Source organism: Thecamonas trahens (assembly GCF_000142905.1).
Source record: "Thecamonas trahens ATCC 50062 unplaced genomic scaffold supercont1.19, whole genome shotgun sequence".
Taxonomy (NCBI): domain Eukaryota; order Apusomonadida; family Apusomonadidae; genus Thecamonas; species Thecamonas trahens.
In genome coordinates this window covers 239,312-255,918 of record NW_013657661.1, presented here as the reverse complement: position 1 = coordinate 255,918, position 16,607 = coordinate 239,312, and the positions used below count along the sequence as shown (strand labels likewise).

Sequence of the window (16,607 nt, the reverse complement as noted above, 5' to 3'; positions counted from 1 at the left end):
GTGGGGGGGGGGGGGGATTGGATTGCTGCTGTGGCTGGCAGGCGCAGTATTATATGCATCGACGCATTGTGGGTTCAATGCTGCCGTTAGGAGGCGGCCGAGGCGAGCTGCATCTCGAGGACCTGAAGCGATGACGAGGCCTGCCAGGTATCGTATGTGGAGGGAAATCCGACGTAGTGGACGAGGTGGAAGCAGACGCCGTTGACGAGCTTGGTGCCGAGTACTTCGACTTCATAGACCCGTGAGTGGGAGGCCTTCGGTGGGACAAAGGTCTCTGAATGCGAGGCGAGGGCAGCGGCGCGGGTCATCTGCGGGGCGGCGGCCGACTTTGCCGGCATCGGCTTCTTGCGCGGCGGCTCTGGGATCGGGAAGAGGGGAGTGGTGGAGAGGGCAGCGGCAGCGGCGGAGTGTGATGTAGAGCGCTTGCGCTTGGAACCAGCCTTGGACGACGAGGCGAGCTTGAGCTTGCCGCCGCTCGAGCCGGCGAGGCGCGGGATGGACGACTTGCCGGTTCGTCTGCGGACGTACTTGAGCTGCGGCGGGGCCTCGGGCACAGGCTCGCTCTCGATGGCATCCGAGAGCATCATGTCGAGGATGCTCGAGGTGGCACCGGACGAGAGCTCGTCGGGGAGCGAGCTCGACGCCGCCAGCCCGGCTCTGACAGTATCCGGGTACTCGGCAACGCGCGAGAGGTGGTGCGACGGCGAGGCGCCCAGACCATTCGAGTCCGACTGGGCCATCGACGAGAGACCCGAGGTGCCGGCAACATAGGCGAGTGACTGGCGCGGATCGGTGGTCGACGCGCGTCGCATCGACGGTGACGCAAACGGCGATGGCGGAACCATGCCCTCCAGCCCGTTGACCGAGTACCGCGCCATCGACGCATGATTAAGCTCGAGGTTCAGCCGCTCGGCGGCAGCCTCGGCCACGTGCAGGCCCGAGCCCGGAAGCAGGCCACCGTCAAAGGTGGTCGGCGGAAACGACGGCGTCCGCGGCGTGCCCACCATGTGCGGATGGCCGCCGCGTGCCGAGCGCGGGGTCGTCGGACCCGACGGCGCCATCCGTAGCGGCGTCGACGGAATGGAGCCTGCAGGCGTTGCCGCCACCAGTGCCGGATGCAGCGAGCGCGGCGGCGAGTCGTGCGAGCCGAGCATGCTCAGGTCGAGGTGGGTAAGGCCCGTGGGCGGCGCCGGCGATGCTGCCGGCTCAATGCCCATGCCCATGGTGGGGAGGTCCAGGTCCGACAGCAGTGACCCTCCCTCTCCCGTCGGCAGATCGCCATGTCCGCCGTCGTCATTCATGCCCATAACCACGCCCATGTCCATGCCCATGCCCAGACCCAAGTCGAGGTCGACGGAATCCAGCGAGAGGCCCTCAAAGGCGGACTCGCCCGACTCGTTCATGGCGCTCTGTCCCGAGGTGTGGGAAGGGGGAGGGTGGTAGGCAGTGGCTGTAGTTGTGAGAGTGGTGGTGGTGTGGGCGGGGAAGGAAGTGGGGTATAGCCAGACTGCGGGAGGTGCAGAGGCAAGGAGTTGCAGAGGCAGCAGCAAGGAGCCATGCCAAAGCGATCGCGAGTGCCGTCAAGCCGGAGCATGGTTTTGTAGCATCGACTCAATGCTGCCGACTGCCGGCTGGTGGCCGGGCGATCGAGCAGGCAACGGATGCTGCTACCGTCTGCTGTGGTCTGCTACTCGACTTTGCTGTGACTCTCACCGCTCTGCGCTCAACTCTCAGCTGCTGGGATACACCTCTCCCTCCCCTCCCCTTCACCCCCCCCCCCGCCCCCCTCCCAACGAGACAGAGCTTGCAGGCAAGGGTACACGAGCAGGCGGAATGGCGTCCATCTCGGACATTGTCGACTCCAAGTGGGACGACGTGGACCCCAACGAGCCGTCGGACAACCCGGGGCTTGAATACTTCTTCGGCGACGACAACAGAGTGGTCGTACTCTGGCTGTATGCCCGCTCACAGTTTGCTACCACTGTGGAGGCTCGCCCGGGTGTTGACGCGTCGACGCAGTACCCAAACTCGGCAGAGTGGGTCAACCATATTGTCTCCCGCTTTGCCCATGCCCTCCTCGTCCGCCACGTCCACGAGCCCGACGTGATTATCCACTCGGCCGACGGGGTTACCCTCGCTCGGGTCGCCGCGCCCGCTGCCGGCGCTGCTGGCCCGCCAGAGACGGTCGAGCAGCTGAAGACGGCTATGGCTGCCGTGCATCATGCCGACGGCTTGCTGCCCGACGGCGCCGACGAGCTGCAGCTGCCTGAGACCAAGGAGGCGGCCGAGCCTGGCAAGGCCGCGCTCAACACCACACCGCCGGCGGACGTCACCTTTGTGCTGGTGGCCAAGGAGCTTCAGAGCCTCGACGACATCTCGCGGTATGTTGATGCGTACCAGCCGCACATCTTCCACATCTCGGCCTTTGGCGACATGGACGGCATTCCGGTCTCGTCGTACCTGGTCAACAACCCAACGCCGAGAAGGTCATTCTCCGCTCGCTCTTCCGCAACAACAACATCCGGTGCTGCCTGTTCAACACGCCCGAGTCAAAGCGGATTGCGCTGCTCTGCTCAACAGGCGTCCACGCCTCGGTCGGCATCGACTCGCCAGACTTTCGGCCCAAGGACGGTTTCGTCTACTTTAAGACCTTTCTGGAGAACCTTGTCCTGTACGACGCCACATACGTCGAAGCGCATCTCCACGCCAACGCCGCCATCATCGCCTCGTACAAGTCGCTCAAGGACCATGCGCTCCCGCGACCCAAGATGATGGTCGCCCTCGAGCGGTTCTGGGATGACGGTGCCAGCAAGACGGCCGCACAGCCCGCACAGCCGACGCAGCTCAACGCCGACGCCCAAGGTGATGACGCTCCGGCTCTTGCCGACGACACGCCAACGTCGTCAGATGCCGAGCCGCTGCCGCCGGCGCCGACACTGCTGCCGGCGTCGGCGCTCGGTCCGCACCCCAAGTCGGTGGTGTACCAGGGCGGCGAGAAGGACTTGGCCACCATGATCCGAAATCCCGAGAACCTCAACCACGATGATCTGAAGGTACTTGCCCGGCTCACCGCCCCAAGGGGGGGCCCTCAGCCGACTGCTGCCCGATCCGACGTCGACTCGCTGATGAACGCGCAGGCCGCCCTGGGCCCGAGCGAGCGGGTGATGGTCACTGCTGGAAGTGACGAAGGTGGTAGCGTCGCCGGCGACGGCAGTGGCCGAGCAGGGGCCGGCCCGATGAACCCGATGCGGCCGCTCGCCATCCGGTCGTCCAAGATCAAGGCGTCGGTGGTGACGCAGGCGCCCGTGGCGGCGGCTGGCGACCTGGCGTCTGCGACCGACGCGGCGTCGTACCACTGCATTCCGACGCTGGCTGCATACAAACGGCATAGTGTGACCCGGCTGGACATCGAGGCCGGGCCCACCGACGTCGACATGGACGACGACGCGTCGGTCAACACCCGGTTGCTGGCGTCGGCGCTCGACCCCGAGTCGCTGGAAGCCTTTGACGAGAATGACATGTCGGTCCGGGTCTTGCAGCACTTGTGCGAGGCCGACTTTGACGAGTACATGCAGGAGAAGGCCGTGTACGTGCCTGACCCGTCGATGTATACTTCGATTGTCGCCCTCGCCCTCACCGATAAGCAGCGGTCAGAGCTGCTGGTGACGGCACGAGACTGTGCTGGCCCTGTTGCTGACGTGGACCTGGCCAAGCTCATCTACATTCCGCCGCGGGCGCCGCTGGCGTCCGCCGCCGAGTCCGAGGCTGCCGAGTCGGAGGGTCTGGGCCGGCTGGAGCCGTCAGGCGATGCCCGTGTCTCGCGCCATCGCAACATCACGACGTCGACCACAACGCGGACGCTCAACGCTGCGTCCAACCAGCAGAACGGCGGCCTGGTGGTTCACATCGGGGTCCCGCCGTCGACCGCCGCCGGCGACGCGCCCGACGCCGTCGCCTCGCTCAACACTCGCGCTGCCGAGATTGAGGCCTGGGCCGCCACCAACACGGCTCCCTCTGACCTGGTCATCATCAACTGGAACTCGATGCGCGCCGATGAGCGCGGTGAGCCGCGGAGTGGAAGCGCGAGCGGGAGCAGCGGCAGTGCGCCGCAGTCGACGGCCAAGGGTGTGGTCGACGAGACCGCGGTCTCGCGGCTCTCCGCCGGCTCGCCCACCTTTGACGAGGCCGACATTCCGGACTCACGCTCGGTCGCACTCTTTACCTACGACACTGAGCGGGCCGACGACCTAACTCAGCTGTTCTGCATGATGGCCAAGGCCCAACAGCCAGCCGGCGGAAGCGAGGCCGAGGCCAAGAGCGAGGCCAGTGGGAGCGATGAGACCAAGGCCGAGGAAGAAGGCGACACGCCTCTGGTCGACGAACTGTACGCCGGCCCGGCAGTGCCTGCTGCGCTGTATGTGGTTGGCTCGCCGGGTTGCGGCAAGACGTCGTTCCTTTCGCGGTTTGTGCTCGACGCGTACCGGTACCTCGCGCCGTCGACGACGGTGCTGCACTGGTTCTGCGACGTGCGCGATCTCGACTCGCTCGAGCCGTACTACTTTATCCACGGCATCTCGGCACAGCTTGTGCGTGCCATCCCGCACCTGCGCGACGCGCTCCACCGGGTCCGCAAGCTCCTCTCCCCAGGCAACGTGGCCCGAAACCCGGTCAAGGTGTTCGAAAAGGCGGTCCTCGCCCCGCTATCGGCGTACTTTACCGAGCTCGCGGCGGTCTCCAAGCACAACGCAACGCTCGCCGACGATCGGCTCTCGACCATGGTTGTACTGGTCCTGGACGGGCTCGACGAGTCGCTCGCGCTCCCAGACAAGGCGCCAACCTGTGGCCTCCATACCATCCACTCGATCCTTGCGGCGACGCCCGAGGAAGCCTTCCCGCCGCAGTTCCGGTTGGTCATCTCGACAGCCGGCGATGCAAGCGGAGCTCCGGCTGCAGTTCTCCCGCAGCCGTGCTTTGCGCCAGCGGCGCTACCATCACGGTTTGGCGGGCTGTGTGGGACGGTCAACCTCGATCTCGACCCAGTCGACGTTCTCGAAGCGCTCGTCCAGTACGAGGCTGCGCTGGAGGGCTCGGGGGGGCCGCTCACAGGCGGGCTGGCGGCAAGTGGGCCGGCGCATCCGGGCGCGGCGCAGCCGAGCGCGCTGCTCAAGGATCCCGCCATGCGTGAGCTCTTCCACTCGCTGCTCACGGTCCGGACGGGACCACACCGGCTCTCACTCTTCCAACTCCACACGCTCTACTACTGGTGCGACCCGGTGACCGACATGGACGGCCTGCGGCGGCTGGTCGACGAGCCTGAGCTCGACTTTTACCAGTGGCTGGTGTACGAGAAGGCACTGTGCCTCTCGCTCCCGCCTTCGGCGCCGCTCTACGACGCGCTGCTGGAGACGCGCCAGCCAGCGGTCCTTGCCCTCGCCATGGTCCTCACCTCTGTCCAGCTTCTCTCGCCGACGCTCCTGCTCGACGCCATGGACCTGACGTACCCTCAGATCATGTTTGCCTCGCGGACGCAGAGCCTTGCGCTGCTCGAGGGCCAGCTGATGCCGCTGCTGGAGACGCAGCTGGACCCGCTGCTAGACCTGGCCGAGAGCGAGGGCGGCGAGAGCAAGCCGGCGCGAGCGGCGGGTGAGAGCGGCCAGCCGAAGCGTTCGCGGGTACGCTGCCGCAAGCGGGTCAGGCGCAGCGCCGAGGAGGCGCTCGACAAGCTCGACCTCGACCACGGCGTCACTGAGATTGCCGACTCGGACGAGTACGAGTACGAGTACGAGTACGAGACCCCAAGCAAGGTCGAGGGCGGCGCGAGCGCCAAGCTGCCCACCGGCAGCGCGAGCAACGCTGGGGCCGGCGACGGCGGTGAAGGCCCGGATGACGCACTGACATACATGGAGGACAACTTTCTGGTCCCGTATTCGTTCCGCGACCCGTACCTGCGGTATCCGACGGCGCAGGTGCGGATGTCTGTGGCGCACGCGGCGCTGCTAGAGTGGCTCGATGGGCAGGATGAGCTTTTGGCTGACGGCAAAGGACTCGCACACGCGGTGCTAGCCGTGGTGTGGATCACGGCATCGTTCCTCACCGAGACGTCGCGGATCTCGGGCGCCGACGCGCTCCAGGCGCAGTTGGATGCCTTTGTGGCGACGATCCGGCCCGAGGCGCGCCAAAAGTTTACGGTCTCGGGCGCAACCGAGGCCTTTGTGCGCCGGTACTCGACATACGAGCGGTTCTCGCTCGTGGCGCAGCACCTTGCGCGGGCCGAGTGCGGACGGCCTGAGCAGCGCGCGGCGCTGCTCTCGTCGTGCGTCGACGTCAACGTGGTGACCGACAAGGGCAATCTGTCGCTGTTTATGGAGGCGGCATGGCGCGGTGACGTGACGCTGGTCGAGTTCCTCCTCCACCTCGAGGATCTGGACGTCAACGCGCGCAACTACGACGGGGCGTCTGCGCTGCACTTTGCCGCTGGGTGGGGCCAGGCCGAGGTTATCGAGCTCCTGCTCTCGTCGCCGCTCTCGGGTCCAGTCATAGACGTCAACTCGATCTCGAAGATGGGCTGCTCGCCGCTGTACATGGCAGCGGAGCGTAACCACGTGGCGGCGGTCGACGTTCTTCTCACGGCCCCGGATATCGACGTCAACCTGACGGGCGACATGAACACGCCGCTGCATGTAGCGGCCGCACTTGGATACGTCGACGTGGTGGCGTCGCTGGTCTCGCACCCGCGGGTGGACCTCAACGCAGTCGGGCACATGAACTGCACGCCGCTGCTGATGGCGTCGTCAGCCGAGGTACTCGACGTCATTCTCTCTGCCGACGGCGTCGACGTCAACTGCTCGGACCAGGACGGAATCACACTGCTGTACTTTGCGGCGCAGCGGTCAGACGTCAAAACGGTGCGCAAGCTGCTCTCCATGCCAGGCATCAACGTGTCGCCGGTGGAGAGCATCAACGGCAAGACGCCGCTGCGCGTGGCAGCCGACAAGGGCTCTTCCGAGATTGTGCGACTGCTGCTAGAAGTGTGCGAGCCGGAGGCGGTCAATGACGTGGCCGCCGACGAGTTCTCCATCCTGCAGTCTGCCGCCGAGTACGGCCACACCGGGGTCGTTCGCGAACTGGTGGCCATTCCGGCTCTCGACGTCAACGCCAAAAACGCCAAGGACGGCCTCACTGCGCTGCACTACGCGGCAGCCAAGGGCCACGCCGGCGTTGTGGCCGCCCTCCTCGACCGCCACGACCTCGACGTCAACATCCTCAACCGTCACATGTGCACCGCCCTCTACACAGCGGCAATGCACAACCATGAGGCGGTGGTGGCCGACCTGCTCGCGCGCGGGCGCAACATCGACGTCAACCTGCCGGACTCGCACAAGTACACGCCGTGCCACATTGCAGTGGACAAGAACAACCTCGACGTGGTCATGACGCTGCTGGACAACCCTGAATGCAACATCAACGCGCCGGCCGAGATGGGCCTCACCCCGCTGCACGCCGCGGCCTACCGAGGCAACGCCGAGGTCGTGCGCGTCCTCCTCCTCGCGCCGGCGCTCGACGTCAACGCCATGGACAAAGAGTCGCGGACACCGCTGCTGGTGGCTGCCATGCACGGCAAGCACAAGGTGTGCGAGCTGCTCGTCCACGACTCGCGGGTCAACGTCAACATTGCCGACCGTCACGGGTACCTTCCGCTGCACATGGCGGCCGACAAGGGCCGGCTGCTCTCAGTCCGGGCCCTGCTCTCGGTCCCTGGCGTCCACGTCAACGCCGCCGCCGAGCAGGGTGTCACCCCGCTCCACGCGGCGTCATACGAGAATCGACGCGACGTTGTGCAGGAGCTGCTCTCGTACGAGGGCATCAAGGTCAACGTCGCCGCCGCCAAGGACGGCGCGACGCCGCTGCAGATCGCATCCGACCGTGGCAATGCTGAGGTTGTCGAGCTGCTTCTTGAGGCCGGTGCCGTCGACCCCCGCGGCAAGGCCCGCAAAGCCGCGTCGGTCAAGGGCTACCTCAACATCGTGGCGCTCCTCGACGCGCCGCGATGCGGGGCCTGCTTTAAGAGCTCCACAACGCTGCAAGAGTGCGCCGGCTGCCACAAGGTCGTCTACTGCTCACGCACCTGCCAGAAGCGGGCATGGAAGGAGCACAAGTTTGTGTGCAATAAGCGTAAGCGGTGATCGTAAACTTTGTCTTGATGATCTGTGGATGGTGCAAGGGGGGGGGGAGAGGGGGGGAGAGAGGGGCGAGAAGAGCGGCCACCGAATGATTCCGCCAGCCAAAGAATGGGCAAAGTGCAGCCTGCAGGGGGGGGGGGGGGAGAGGGGAGGGGGGGAGGTCAGGCCAGCTCATTGCACCACTCTACTACGACTGCAACATGCCCAAGCGTGAGGCTGAGGCTGCGCCCGTGCTGCGTCGGAGCAAGCGGAACAAGCCGCTGGCCCGTGCGGCCCCTGGGTCCGCAACGGAGAGGGCGACTGGGGTGACGGCGACCAAGACCAAGACCAAGACCAAGGCCAAGACCAAGACCAAGGCCAAGACGGCGACCAAGACCAAGACCAAGCCCAAGGCCAAGACGGCGACCAAGGCTGTGGCGACCAAGAAGGGCAAGGCGACGGGCGGGACGGTGATCGGCATTGAACGATGCTACTCGTGACGCACGTATGCGCGCAAGGCCAACGAGCTCCGCGATGCTCTGGCCGGCGCGTTCCCTGACCATGAGGTGGTGGTCAACCCGCCGGCGCTGGTGCCGGCCGGGAGCCGCCCGCGGCGTGGCTCGTTTGAAATCGTCCTCATCGCCGGTGGGCCTGACGGCGCGCCCGACGAGCCGCTCTGGTCGGGCTTTGCCATCAAGAAGCCGCCGCGCAAGGCCAAGTTCATCGACCATGACAAGGCCATTGCGCTGGTGCAGGCTGCGCTGAGCTAGCTCCGTGCGCCGCCTCCGGCCCCTGTAGCCTCCAGTGATAGCCCCTGCGACTGCAACCGCCGCGCCCATGACGACGCTCTGCGCCACCACTCGTCACGGCGAGTGCCCGGAGCCGTCCGAGCCTGGCGGCGGTTACCGCTGCAATACACGCCTCTCTGGAGCCGCCATGGTCCGTGTCCAGCCCACAACTAGCCCGCTTGCGCACAGACCACTCCGTCCCGCAGGCCTGCCGTCTCCGGCACCGCTGCCGCTGCTCCCGCAGGCGTCACCTCTGCCTGCGTCCTCGGCTAGGCAACCGCCGCCTGCAGCCCACGCCGCCGCTGTCCCACCTCACCGCCGCCCGCTGCTTCCGCCGCCGCCCACACCCACCGGACGCATCCTCGCCCGCTCGCGCACGCCTGCTGCTGCCTCGCCCTTGCCCTCGCCTTTTGGCGGTGTAGGCCGAGCTGCCGCCCATGTCTGGCCGAGCACGCGCTCGCCTAACGCGGCGGCGACGCCCATGAGCCGGGCGGGGCCGGGCACGCCCGGGGGCTTCCCGCCCGTCGCCCCGCATCGCGACCACGCACGAATCAAGCCGCGCCAGCGCTTTGAGCCGCCTCCGGCCACGCCAACAGCACGGATCTTGGCAGCGCGGGCAGAGGCTCGAAGCGCCATCGTTGCCATGCCGCCGCTCGAGGCGCTGCGCCCGCCAACGCCTCCTGCTGCCGGCTATCCGCGCGGCGTCATGGGCTGGTTTGCGCTCTACGCCGTCGGCTACATGGCGCTCGGTGTGGCGGGCCTCGCGCTCTCAGTCTACTGGGTCTACAGCACCGTGCCGCGCACGCCGGCGTCGTCGCCCGATGCCGAGGACGAGGTCTGTTCCTCGCAGCTGCGGTCGTTCTTTGACGTTGCCACGGCAGTTTTCGCGATCGCCATCTTGCCCATGCTCTACAGCGTCGTCGCTTGGTCATCGGTCCTCCACGTTGGGCCTAGCTTGTCGGGTGGCTTTGCGGCGCCGGCCGGCAAGGTCGGGCTCGCCACCATTGTTGTCGGTGCTGCTGCGGTCGGGCTCGCCGTTGCCGGCGTTGTCCACGGCTTTAACAAGGCCAGTGTGCGGCGCCGGCCAACGGCGCACTCATCATTGCTGCAGTCGCCCTGGGCATCTTTACTCTCCCCATCGTTTACTTTGGAGTCATGCACTCGGTAGCGTCCCGAGCAGCGGCGCGGGCGCGGGCAGTGGCACGGTCGAAGGCTCATGCGCTCGCCATGGCCCGTTGGGCCACATAGTTGAGCAGGTCGCGGCCGGAGGAAAGGGTTCCGATGGACGCGCCGTAGCTGCAGGTCCAGCTGTAGAGGTCGGCAACTGTGGCCGAGTTAGCCACCACGGTGGCGACCGTCGCCTCGAACGCCTCGGCCAGCTCTACATCGCCAAAGGTGAAGTACGCCAGCGGTCGGCCTGCAGCGGCGGCAGCCATCCACTGGAGCAACGCCTTGAGCTGCTTGCATCCGCCAAAGGCGCCGCATCCCCAGTTTCCGGTCGCGACAGGCGGCAGCTCCTCGGGATCGGAACGGTGGCGCGCAAAGGCGGTCAGAGCCTTGCGCAGCTCGCGATCGATGCAGGCGCGGCTCCACTGGGCCTTGGCGTCCTCTCGGCAGTAGAAAGGCAGGGCGTCAAAAGCGACAATCCGTGTGAGGAACGAGCCGGACTCGGGATGGCGCGGCGAGCCATCAACGTGCGAGCCGGCAAACTTGAGCGTCTGCGCGTAGCCCGAGTAGTTGCAAAACCGCTCGGCGCCCTCCATGACGATGACCTCTTCGGCTGTCATCGGGCGCGGCGCGAGCAGCCTTGCTACCAGCAGCTGCGGGTAGACAACGCCAAAGTAGATCTCCTCTTGCACCGCGCCGTGGGTGAGCACCGCGCCGCCGAGGAAGCGGTTGGCAAAGTCGGCGAGGACCATGCCGGCGGCGCCGCCATTATCCTCGATGTTGCCCGAGTCAAAGATGGCCACAGATGCTGTCGCCATGTGTATGTCTTGCGCGTTAGCCCAGTCTGGTATTTCGGCATCTGGCATTGCGATGCGGCTCACTGAGAGGCTGCCGTGGCGCGGGGGATCGTGGAGTGAGCGCGCAAAGTACTCCACCACAGCATACGCCTTGGCCTTGTTTGCCCGCATGGAGAAGATCGGCGCGAGCGAGAAGCCGGTCTCGGCCGGGAAGAGCGAGAAAAACGCGGCGCCGACGAGTGCCAGAACATTCGTATAGGTAGCCGCAGTCGAGTCGCCGGCGGCATCGACTTGTGCCGGCGCCGCGTCCGCGTCCGGATAGTGTTGTGAGAGGGCGTGGACGGCGGCGACGAGGGCGGGGAGGGTGGCCGAGAAGAACGAGGCGTCGACCGCATCCCATGACAGCCGGCGCAGTAGAGCATAGTTGCAAGGAGCCGGTGTGCGGTCGCGGCCGCTGTGAACAAGCTCGGCGCCGTCGCCGTGCGCCGCCACGATGACGGCAAGCGCATCGGCCAACCCATCACCGTCGCGCGGTAACCCATCGCCAGACGCCGGAAACGTGGCGCAGAAGGCCTCCCATGGCGCAGCCGCCCGCCCAGACTGCAGATGTGGCATATAAGGGTAGAGCAAAGTGTGTCCATGGCGATAGCCAGGCGATGCGGAAGCTGCGCGACGCACGAGGGTGGAGGCCGTGCTGCTGTGGAGGCCGAGTCAAATGCGCCGTTGCTCGAGCGCGGCTTCCATGGGCCAGAGGTTCTGGAGAAAGCCGTCGATCCAACGGGCCATACTTCGATCGATGGCAATGCAGAGGCAGTCGTCAGGGAGTAGCCGACTTGGTGGGTCCCAGGACGGCTGCTGCCCTGGCGAGACCCAAGCCACACGCGCCGACCAGCTGTGATCGGCCAACGTCCGCGTCCCAACCGGTCGATGCGGCTGCGATCCATTCGGCGCGTCACGACGACGCCACCGCCCGGGGGCCCAAGGCTGGGGCGGGTGGCCGCGGTCTCGCCTGCAGCAGCACACTCGGCTCAGTACAACCCAAGCATGTTGCGGAGTGCGCAGTGGGTGGCTCGGGTGAGCAGGCAGGGGTGGCAGGCGGTTGGTGCAGTAGGCGCTGTAGGCGCGGCTGCGGGCGTCGGACGGTCGAGGCCGAGGCCGCGGGCGGCGAGCGGGGTAGCGTCGCCCGAGGCGCTGCAGCGGCTGGCTGAGGACGCGGTGACGTCAGCGCAGGAGCAGATCGAGGCGCTGGTAGGGCGAAGCACGGCCGAGGTGCGGGCGGAGCCGGTGGAGGCGGTCTTTGCCATCGACTCCATCTCCAACACCCTCTGCCTGGCGGTGGACTGGCTCTCGCTGCTGGCGGCGACTCATCCGGAGCAACGGGTGGCATCGGCGGCCGATGCCGAGAACAACAAGCTGATGACTCTTCTGTACCATCTCAACACCCATCGCGGCCTCTACCGCGTGGCCAAGGATGTGACAGGCTCGCCAGAGACCATGGCCAAGCTCACGCCCGAGCAGGCCCGCGTCGCCTCTCTCTTCACTGAGGAGTTTGAGCGCCACGGCGTGCTGCTCGAAGCCGACGATGCCCAGCAGCTGCGCGGCCTACTCTCCCGTGGCTTTGACCTCTCGTCGCGCTTCCAGAGCAATGTGGTCGCTGCCGCGTCGGCCTCGCCGTCCCCGCAGGCCTCTTCGCCATGGCCTCGACTTCGCGCGATGCCGCCACCCGCGCCAAGGCCTTTGCCGCCTACCAGGCCGCGCTTGATCATAACGTGCCAGTTCTCGAGGAGCTCCTTGCTGTCCGCCACGCCACGGCTAAGCTCCTCGGCAAGCCCTCGTATGCCGCGTTCACCGCTGAGGAGCGGATGCTGCGCAATCCCGAGCGGGCGCAGGCCAAGCTGGAAGCCGTCTCCGCCAAGCTCAGCACCACCGTCCAGCCCGAGATTGCTGAGCTCCTCCAGCTCAAGCTCGAGACCGAGGGCCCGTCCGAGGTCACCGATCAGCTCTCGTCAGACCAGCCGCTCACCATTCCGGGCGTTGACCGCGCGCACTATGCCGCTGTCCGGCGCGAGCAACTCGGTGCCCAGTCACTCGCTTCGCAGCCCATTGCGCCGTACCTGTCGCTGCGGGCTGGGCTTGCTGGCGTCGCACACGTCACTGAGCAGCTCTTTGGCCTCAAGCTGGTGGCTGCCACCCCGCGCGCGGGCGAGACCGTTGCATCTACCGTGCTCAAATTTGAGGTTCTCACAAGCGACGGTGAGCTCGTCGGCTCGATGTATGTCGACCCTTGGCCGCGGGCGGGCAAAACCGGCGGCGCTGTCCACCTCAACGTTGTCTCGGGTCGCTCGCTGTCAACGTCGTGGCTTCCGCCGAAGCGTGATGCTTGCGCGCCGGACACAGCCTTCCTTGACCTCGACTCGGGCTCGGAGGCTGGCAAGTACCAGGCGCCCGAAGTCGCGCTCGTCTTCAACTTTGGCCACCGTGGCGTCGACAACGATCTCGGCGCGTCGCTGCTCTCGCTCTCGGAACTGCAGACGCTCTTCCACGAGTTTGGCCACGGCCTACACTCGATGATGGCGCGGACCCAGTTCCATCACGTGGCCGGCACCAGGGTTCCGCTCGACTTTGTCGAGTTCCCGTCGTCGTTCTTTGAAAGTACGCCCGCTCGTGGCCGGTCCTCTCGCAGTTCTGCAAGCACTATCAGACCGGCGCGCCGCTGCCGCGCGAGCTCTTTGACGCTCACGTCGCCAAGTCGCTCTCGTCGCAGGCGCTCAACGAGCAGGACCAGGTCTCGCTCGCTCTCCTCGACATCCACCTCCACCTCGCCCACGCTCGCGCTGATGCGAGCGGGGAGACGCTCGGCCCAGGCTGGTCCACCTCGCTCGCTGCAGACGTTCGCGCCAAGCACTCGGCCGTTGTCTGCGATCCCGCCTCGGTCCGCCACGCTCAGTTCACCCACCTTGTCACCTACGGTGCCGCCTACTACTCGTACGCGCTGTGCAAGGACCTCGCCGACGACGCGTGGGCCAAGCTCGACATGGATGCCGATCCGCTCGACCGCGCGCGCGGCCGCGCTCTCGCCAACGCTGCCTTTATCCATGGTAATGGCCGCGATCCGCTGACACAGATCGGCGACCTCGGTATCTCGCTGTAGCAGCCGTCTCTTTTCGACCAAGGTTTACGGTTACTGGTTCGGCGCCAGGTGCGGGAGCCCGTTGGCTCCCAGCACCAGCGTGTGGACCTGCCCGGCAGCAACAGCCTCGGCAAGCTTGGCGTACGACTGCGCCATAAAGTATGTAGAGAGATCGACGCCCGCATCAGCGAGCACACGGAGCTTCTCGGCCTCGAGGACGTTGCGGCTCCGTGCTCGCTCAAGCTCGGCCTCCTGCAGTCGGGTCTTGGTCTCCTCCTCGTACAGCGCGAGCTCGCGGCGGCGCTGCGTGTTGCGCATCTCGGCCTCAAGCTCGGCATCCTTCTGGAACTGAGCCTGGAACGATTTGGCCACGGCCTTATTGACGCTCACGCCCTCGATGACCACCTCTGAAATGGTGATGCCGTAGCGCGCCTCGGTGATGGTGTTGAGCGATTCGACCAGCTCGGCAGCGAGCGAGGCCCGCGACTTGTCGATCTCGGACCACGACCTCTGAGAGCAGGCCTCGCGGAGCCGCGAGGTAATCGTCACCATTGTTGCCCGCAGCGGGTCGTCCGACGTCTCTGCCGCCCGTGCAGCGTCCGTGATGCGGTACCGCACGAGAATGTCGACCTCGCACGGGTACGAGCGGGCCCGGACCTCGAGTGACGGCGGGTCCAGCGACTGCTCCGTCAGCGGCAGCGCCACCCGCCGTGACGGTTGCGTCCCGTCCCACGACCACCAGAACTCACGCTCGCGCTCCAACGGCCAGAGAAACGCGATGGTGTTGCTCAGCGTCCGTGTCACGTTGCCCATGTGCTCCACGACCAGAATCTGCGTCCGCGGCACAACCCGGATGCGCGAGACGAGGTAGACGGCGCCGAAGAACGCCGCTGCGCTGCACGCCCAAGCCCACGGGGCGACAAACTGGACAAGGTCCATGCTACGGGTGGTACAGACGGGTGGAGTGGAGTCGGTGCGCGGTGGTGCTGGTGCTGGTGGTGTGCAACGTTTTGTGGTGGTACAGCAGCGCAGGTGAGGTCAGAGGAACAAGCTACTCGGCGAATGGAACATTTGGCGAAGGAGGGAGGGGGGAGGGGGGAGGGGCTTTATATAGCCGACTTGGCATCAGCCCTACTCGCTTCGCTCATGCTGCTCGTGTCGTCGTCAATCGGGTGTGCAGGCAGTCCAGGCGTGTCGGTTGTACCGTTCTCCTCGAGCATCGCAAAGTCAGGAGGGGGCGCAGAGTCGTCGACGTCGCTAGTGTCGCCGACGTCGCCAGTGTCGCCGACGTCACTCACCTCATCGTCGCCGTTAGGATTGTTGTCGCCGTTAGGATTGTTGTCGCCGTTAGGATTGTTGTCGTCACTAGGATTGTCGTCGTCACTAGGATTGTCGTCGTCACTAGGACTGTCGTTTCCGACCTCAGGCATTGCCTCATCCATCGAGTCCGTCTGGATCGGCAGATGCGAGTCATCATCAAAGACGTCAGGGACGTCGGGGTCATCGGGGACGTCGCGGACGTCGGGGACGTCGGGGATATCGAACCCGTCACCATTGTGCTCAACAGCGCTGGAGACACTGATGTCTGCAGACGACAAAGCGAGCTCGCTGTCGGACTCCACAGCAGCAGCAGAATCTGCTTCGCCGTTCGCCTCCGTCTCGTCCGACTCTCCAAACGTATCACTGTCCGAGGAGATGCCAAGCCCGTGGTGGGCTACAGGCGCAGGTGGATCAAACTGCATCGGGCGAAGACGCGTTGTGCCCCTGGCGCTAGCCACGTCTGCCACGCTCGAGAACGTCCGCATACTGTGGGGAGCGGCGGCCTCGGCAAATGCTACAGACTGGGCTCGGCCAAACTTGGCTCCGTCAGGTCTGCTCAGCACAGCAGCTGCTCGCGGCGCGGCTCCCTGTGCAAGCGGCGATGACTGGCGCACGGGTTTCGGCTCGCCCGGCAGGACGAAAGCAACCGACTTGACCCGGCCCACAGCTGCAGCCGGGGGCTTTCTGGCCGGCCCAAAGGTCGTCGTGTTCGACCGCTGCATGCTGCTGCTCGCGCTGTGGCCCGCACCAGCGGACACCGCCGCCTGCGCCATGGCAGCGCTCGAGCTGGTGTGCGCCCGCCCGCTAGTCCTGCCCAATCGCTCGCGACGCAGCGCGGCCAGCGACCGCTCGCCGCTGCCTGCTTGAGCTCTATCGCTGCTAGCCGGTGCGCTCCACAGCATGTCCGGCGTAAACTTGGCTGAGATCGACCGCAGCGCAGAAAGCCGCTCGGCAAGACGAGCTTCCGAGCCCATCCGCGACGAGCTGAGACTGGAGGTCATGCAGCGAGCCACCGCAGGCGACGGCGCCTCAGTCTCGCGGGCCCATCCGCCGTGGCGGCCTCTTTGTCCGCCGTCGCATCCAAGACTGGTGGCTGCCGCGTCGGCTCGCTCCGCCGCTCTGAGTCGGTCATCGATGGAAGAGATCCACTGCCGAGGGGCACAGCCACCTCAGGCCGTTCACTTGACGCCGACGAGTGCGAGAACGACGAGCTTGACCGCGCCGCGTCGGCAAGTGACTCGTCACT

At 66.2% G+C, this 16,607-nt stretch overlaps 8 protein-coding genes across 8 annotated transcripts; 4 read left to right on the top strand and 4 right to left on the bottom strand.

Annotated features, from left to right (window-relative positions):
• Positions 1–59: 59 nt before the first annotated feature.
• Positions 60–1,403, bottom strand: AMSG_04893 (uncharacterized protein; the record flags this gene model as incomplete). The annotated part of the gene is made up of 1 exon (XM_013903106.1): positions 60–1,403. The coding sequence occupies one exon, from the start codon at positions 1,401–1,403 to the stop codon at positions 87–89; it is 1,317 nt and encodes a 438-aa protein (XP_013758560.1). The 3' UTR covers positions 60–86.
• Positions 1,404–1,822: 419 nt separating this feature from the next.
• AMSG_04892 (uncharacterized protein) lies at positions 1,823–8,191 on the top strand. Its single transcript, XM_013903105.1, has 2 exons — positions 1,823–2,448; positions 2,484–8,191. The coding sequence occupies exons 1-2, from the start codon at positions 1,834–1,836 to the stop codon at positions 8,181–8,183; spliced, it is 6,315 nt and encodes a 2,104-aa protein (XP_013758559.1). The 5' UTR covers positions 1,823–1,833; the 3' UTR covers positions 8,184–8,191.
• A 189-nt stretch (positions 8,192–8,380) lies between these two features.
• On the top strand, positions 8,381–8,929 carry AMSG_04891 (uncharacterized protein; the record flags this gene model as incomplete). The annotated part of the gene is made up of 2 exons (XM_013903104.1): positions 8,381–8,629; positions 8,678–8,929. 2 exons carry the CDS (start codon positions 8,381–8,383, stop codon positions 8,927–8,929), a joined length of 501 nt encoding a protein of 166 aa, XP_013758558.1.
• A 499-nt stretch (positions 8,930–9,428) lies between these two features.
• AMSG_04890 (uncharacterized protein) lies at positions 9,429–10,287 on the top strand (the record flags this gene model as incomplete). Its single annotated transcript, XM_013903103.1, has 1 exon — positions 9,429–10,287. The coding sequence occupies one exon, from the start codon at positions 9,429–9,431 to the stop codon at positions 10,113–10,115; it is 687 nt and encodes a 228-aa protein (XP_013758557.1). The 3' UTR covers positions 10,116–10,287.
• AMSG_04889 (Poly(ADP-ribose) glycohydrolase isoform) lies at positions 10,079–11,526 on the bottom strand (the record flags this gene model as incomplete). Its single annotated transcript, XM_013903102.1, has 1 exon — positions 10,079–11,526. The coding sequence occupies one exon, from the start codon at positions 11,524–11,526 to the stop codon at positions 10,162–10,164; it is 1,365 nt and encodes a 454-aa protein (XP_013758556.1). The 3' UTR covers positions 10,079–10,161.
• Positions 11,527–11,955: 429 nt separating this feature from the next.
• On the top strand, positions 11,956–14,062 carry AMSG_04888 (intermediate peptidase; the record flags this gene model as incomplete). The annotated part of the gene is made up of 4 exons (XM_013903101.1): positions 11,956–11,965; positions 12,089–12,523; positions 12,553–13,535; positions 13,565–14,062. The coding sequence occupies 4 exons, from the start codon at positions 11,956–11,958 to the stop codon at positions 14,060–14,062; spliced, it is 1,926 nt and encodes a 641-aa protein (XP_013758555.1).
• Positions 14,063–14,068: 6 nt separating this feature from the next.
• AMSG_04887 (uncharacterized protein) lies at positions 14,069–15,031 on the bottom strand. Its single transcript, XM_013903100.1, has one exon. It carries the CDS (start codon positions 14,978–14,980, stop codon positions 14,093–14,095), a length of 888 nt encoding a protein of 295 aa, XP_013758554.1. The 5' UTR covers positions 14,981–15,031; the 3' UTR covers positions 14,069–14,092.
• A 116-nt stretch (positions 15,032–15,147) lies between these two features.
• On the bottom strand, positions 15,148–15,846 carry AMSG_11832 (uncharacterized protein; the record flags this gene model as incomplete). The annotated part of the gene is made up of 1 exon (XM_013903213.1): positions 15,148–15,846. One exon carries the CDS (start codon positions 15,844–15,846, stop codon positions 15,148–15,150), a length of 699 nt encoding a protein of 232 aa, XP_013758667.1.
• Positions 15,847–16,607: the final 761 nt, after the last annotated feature.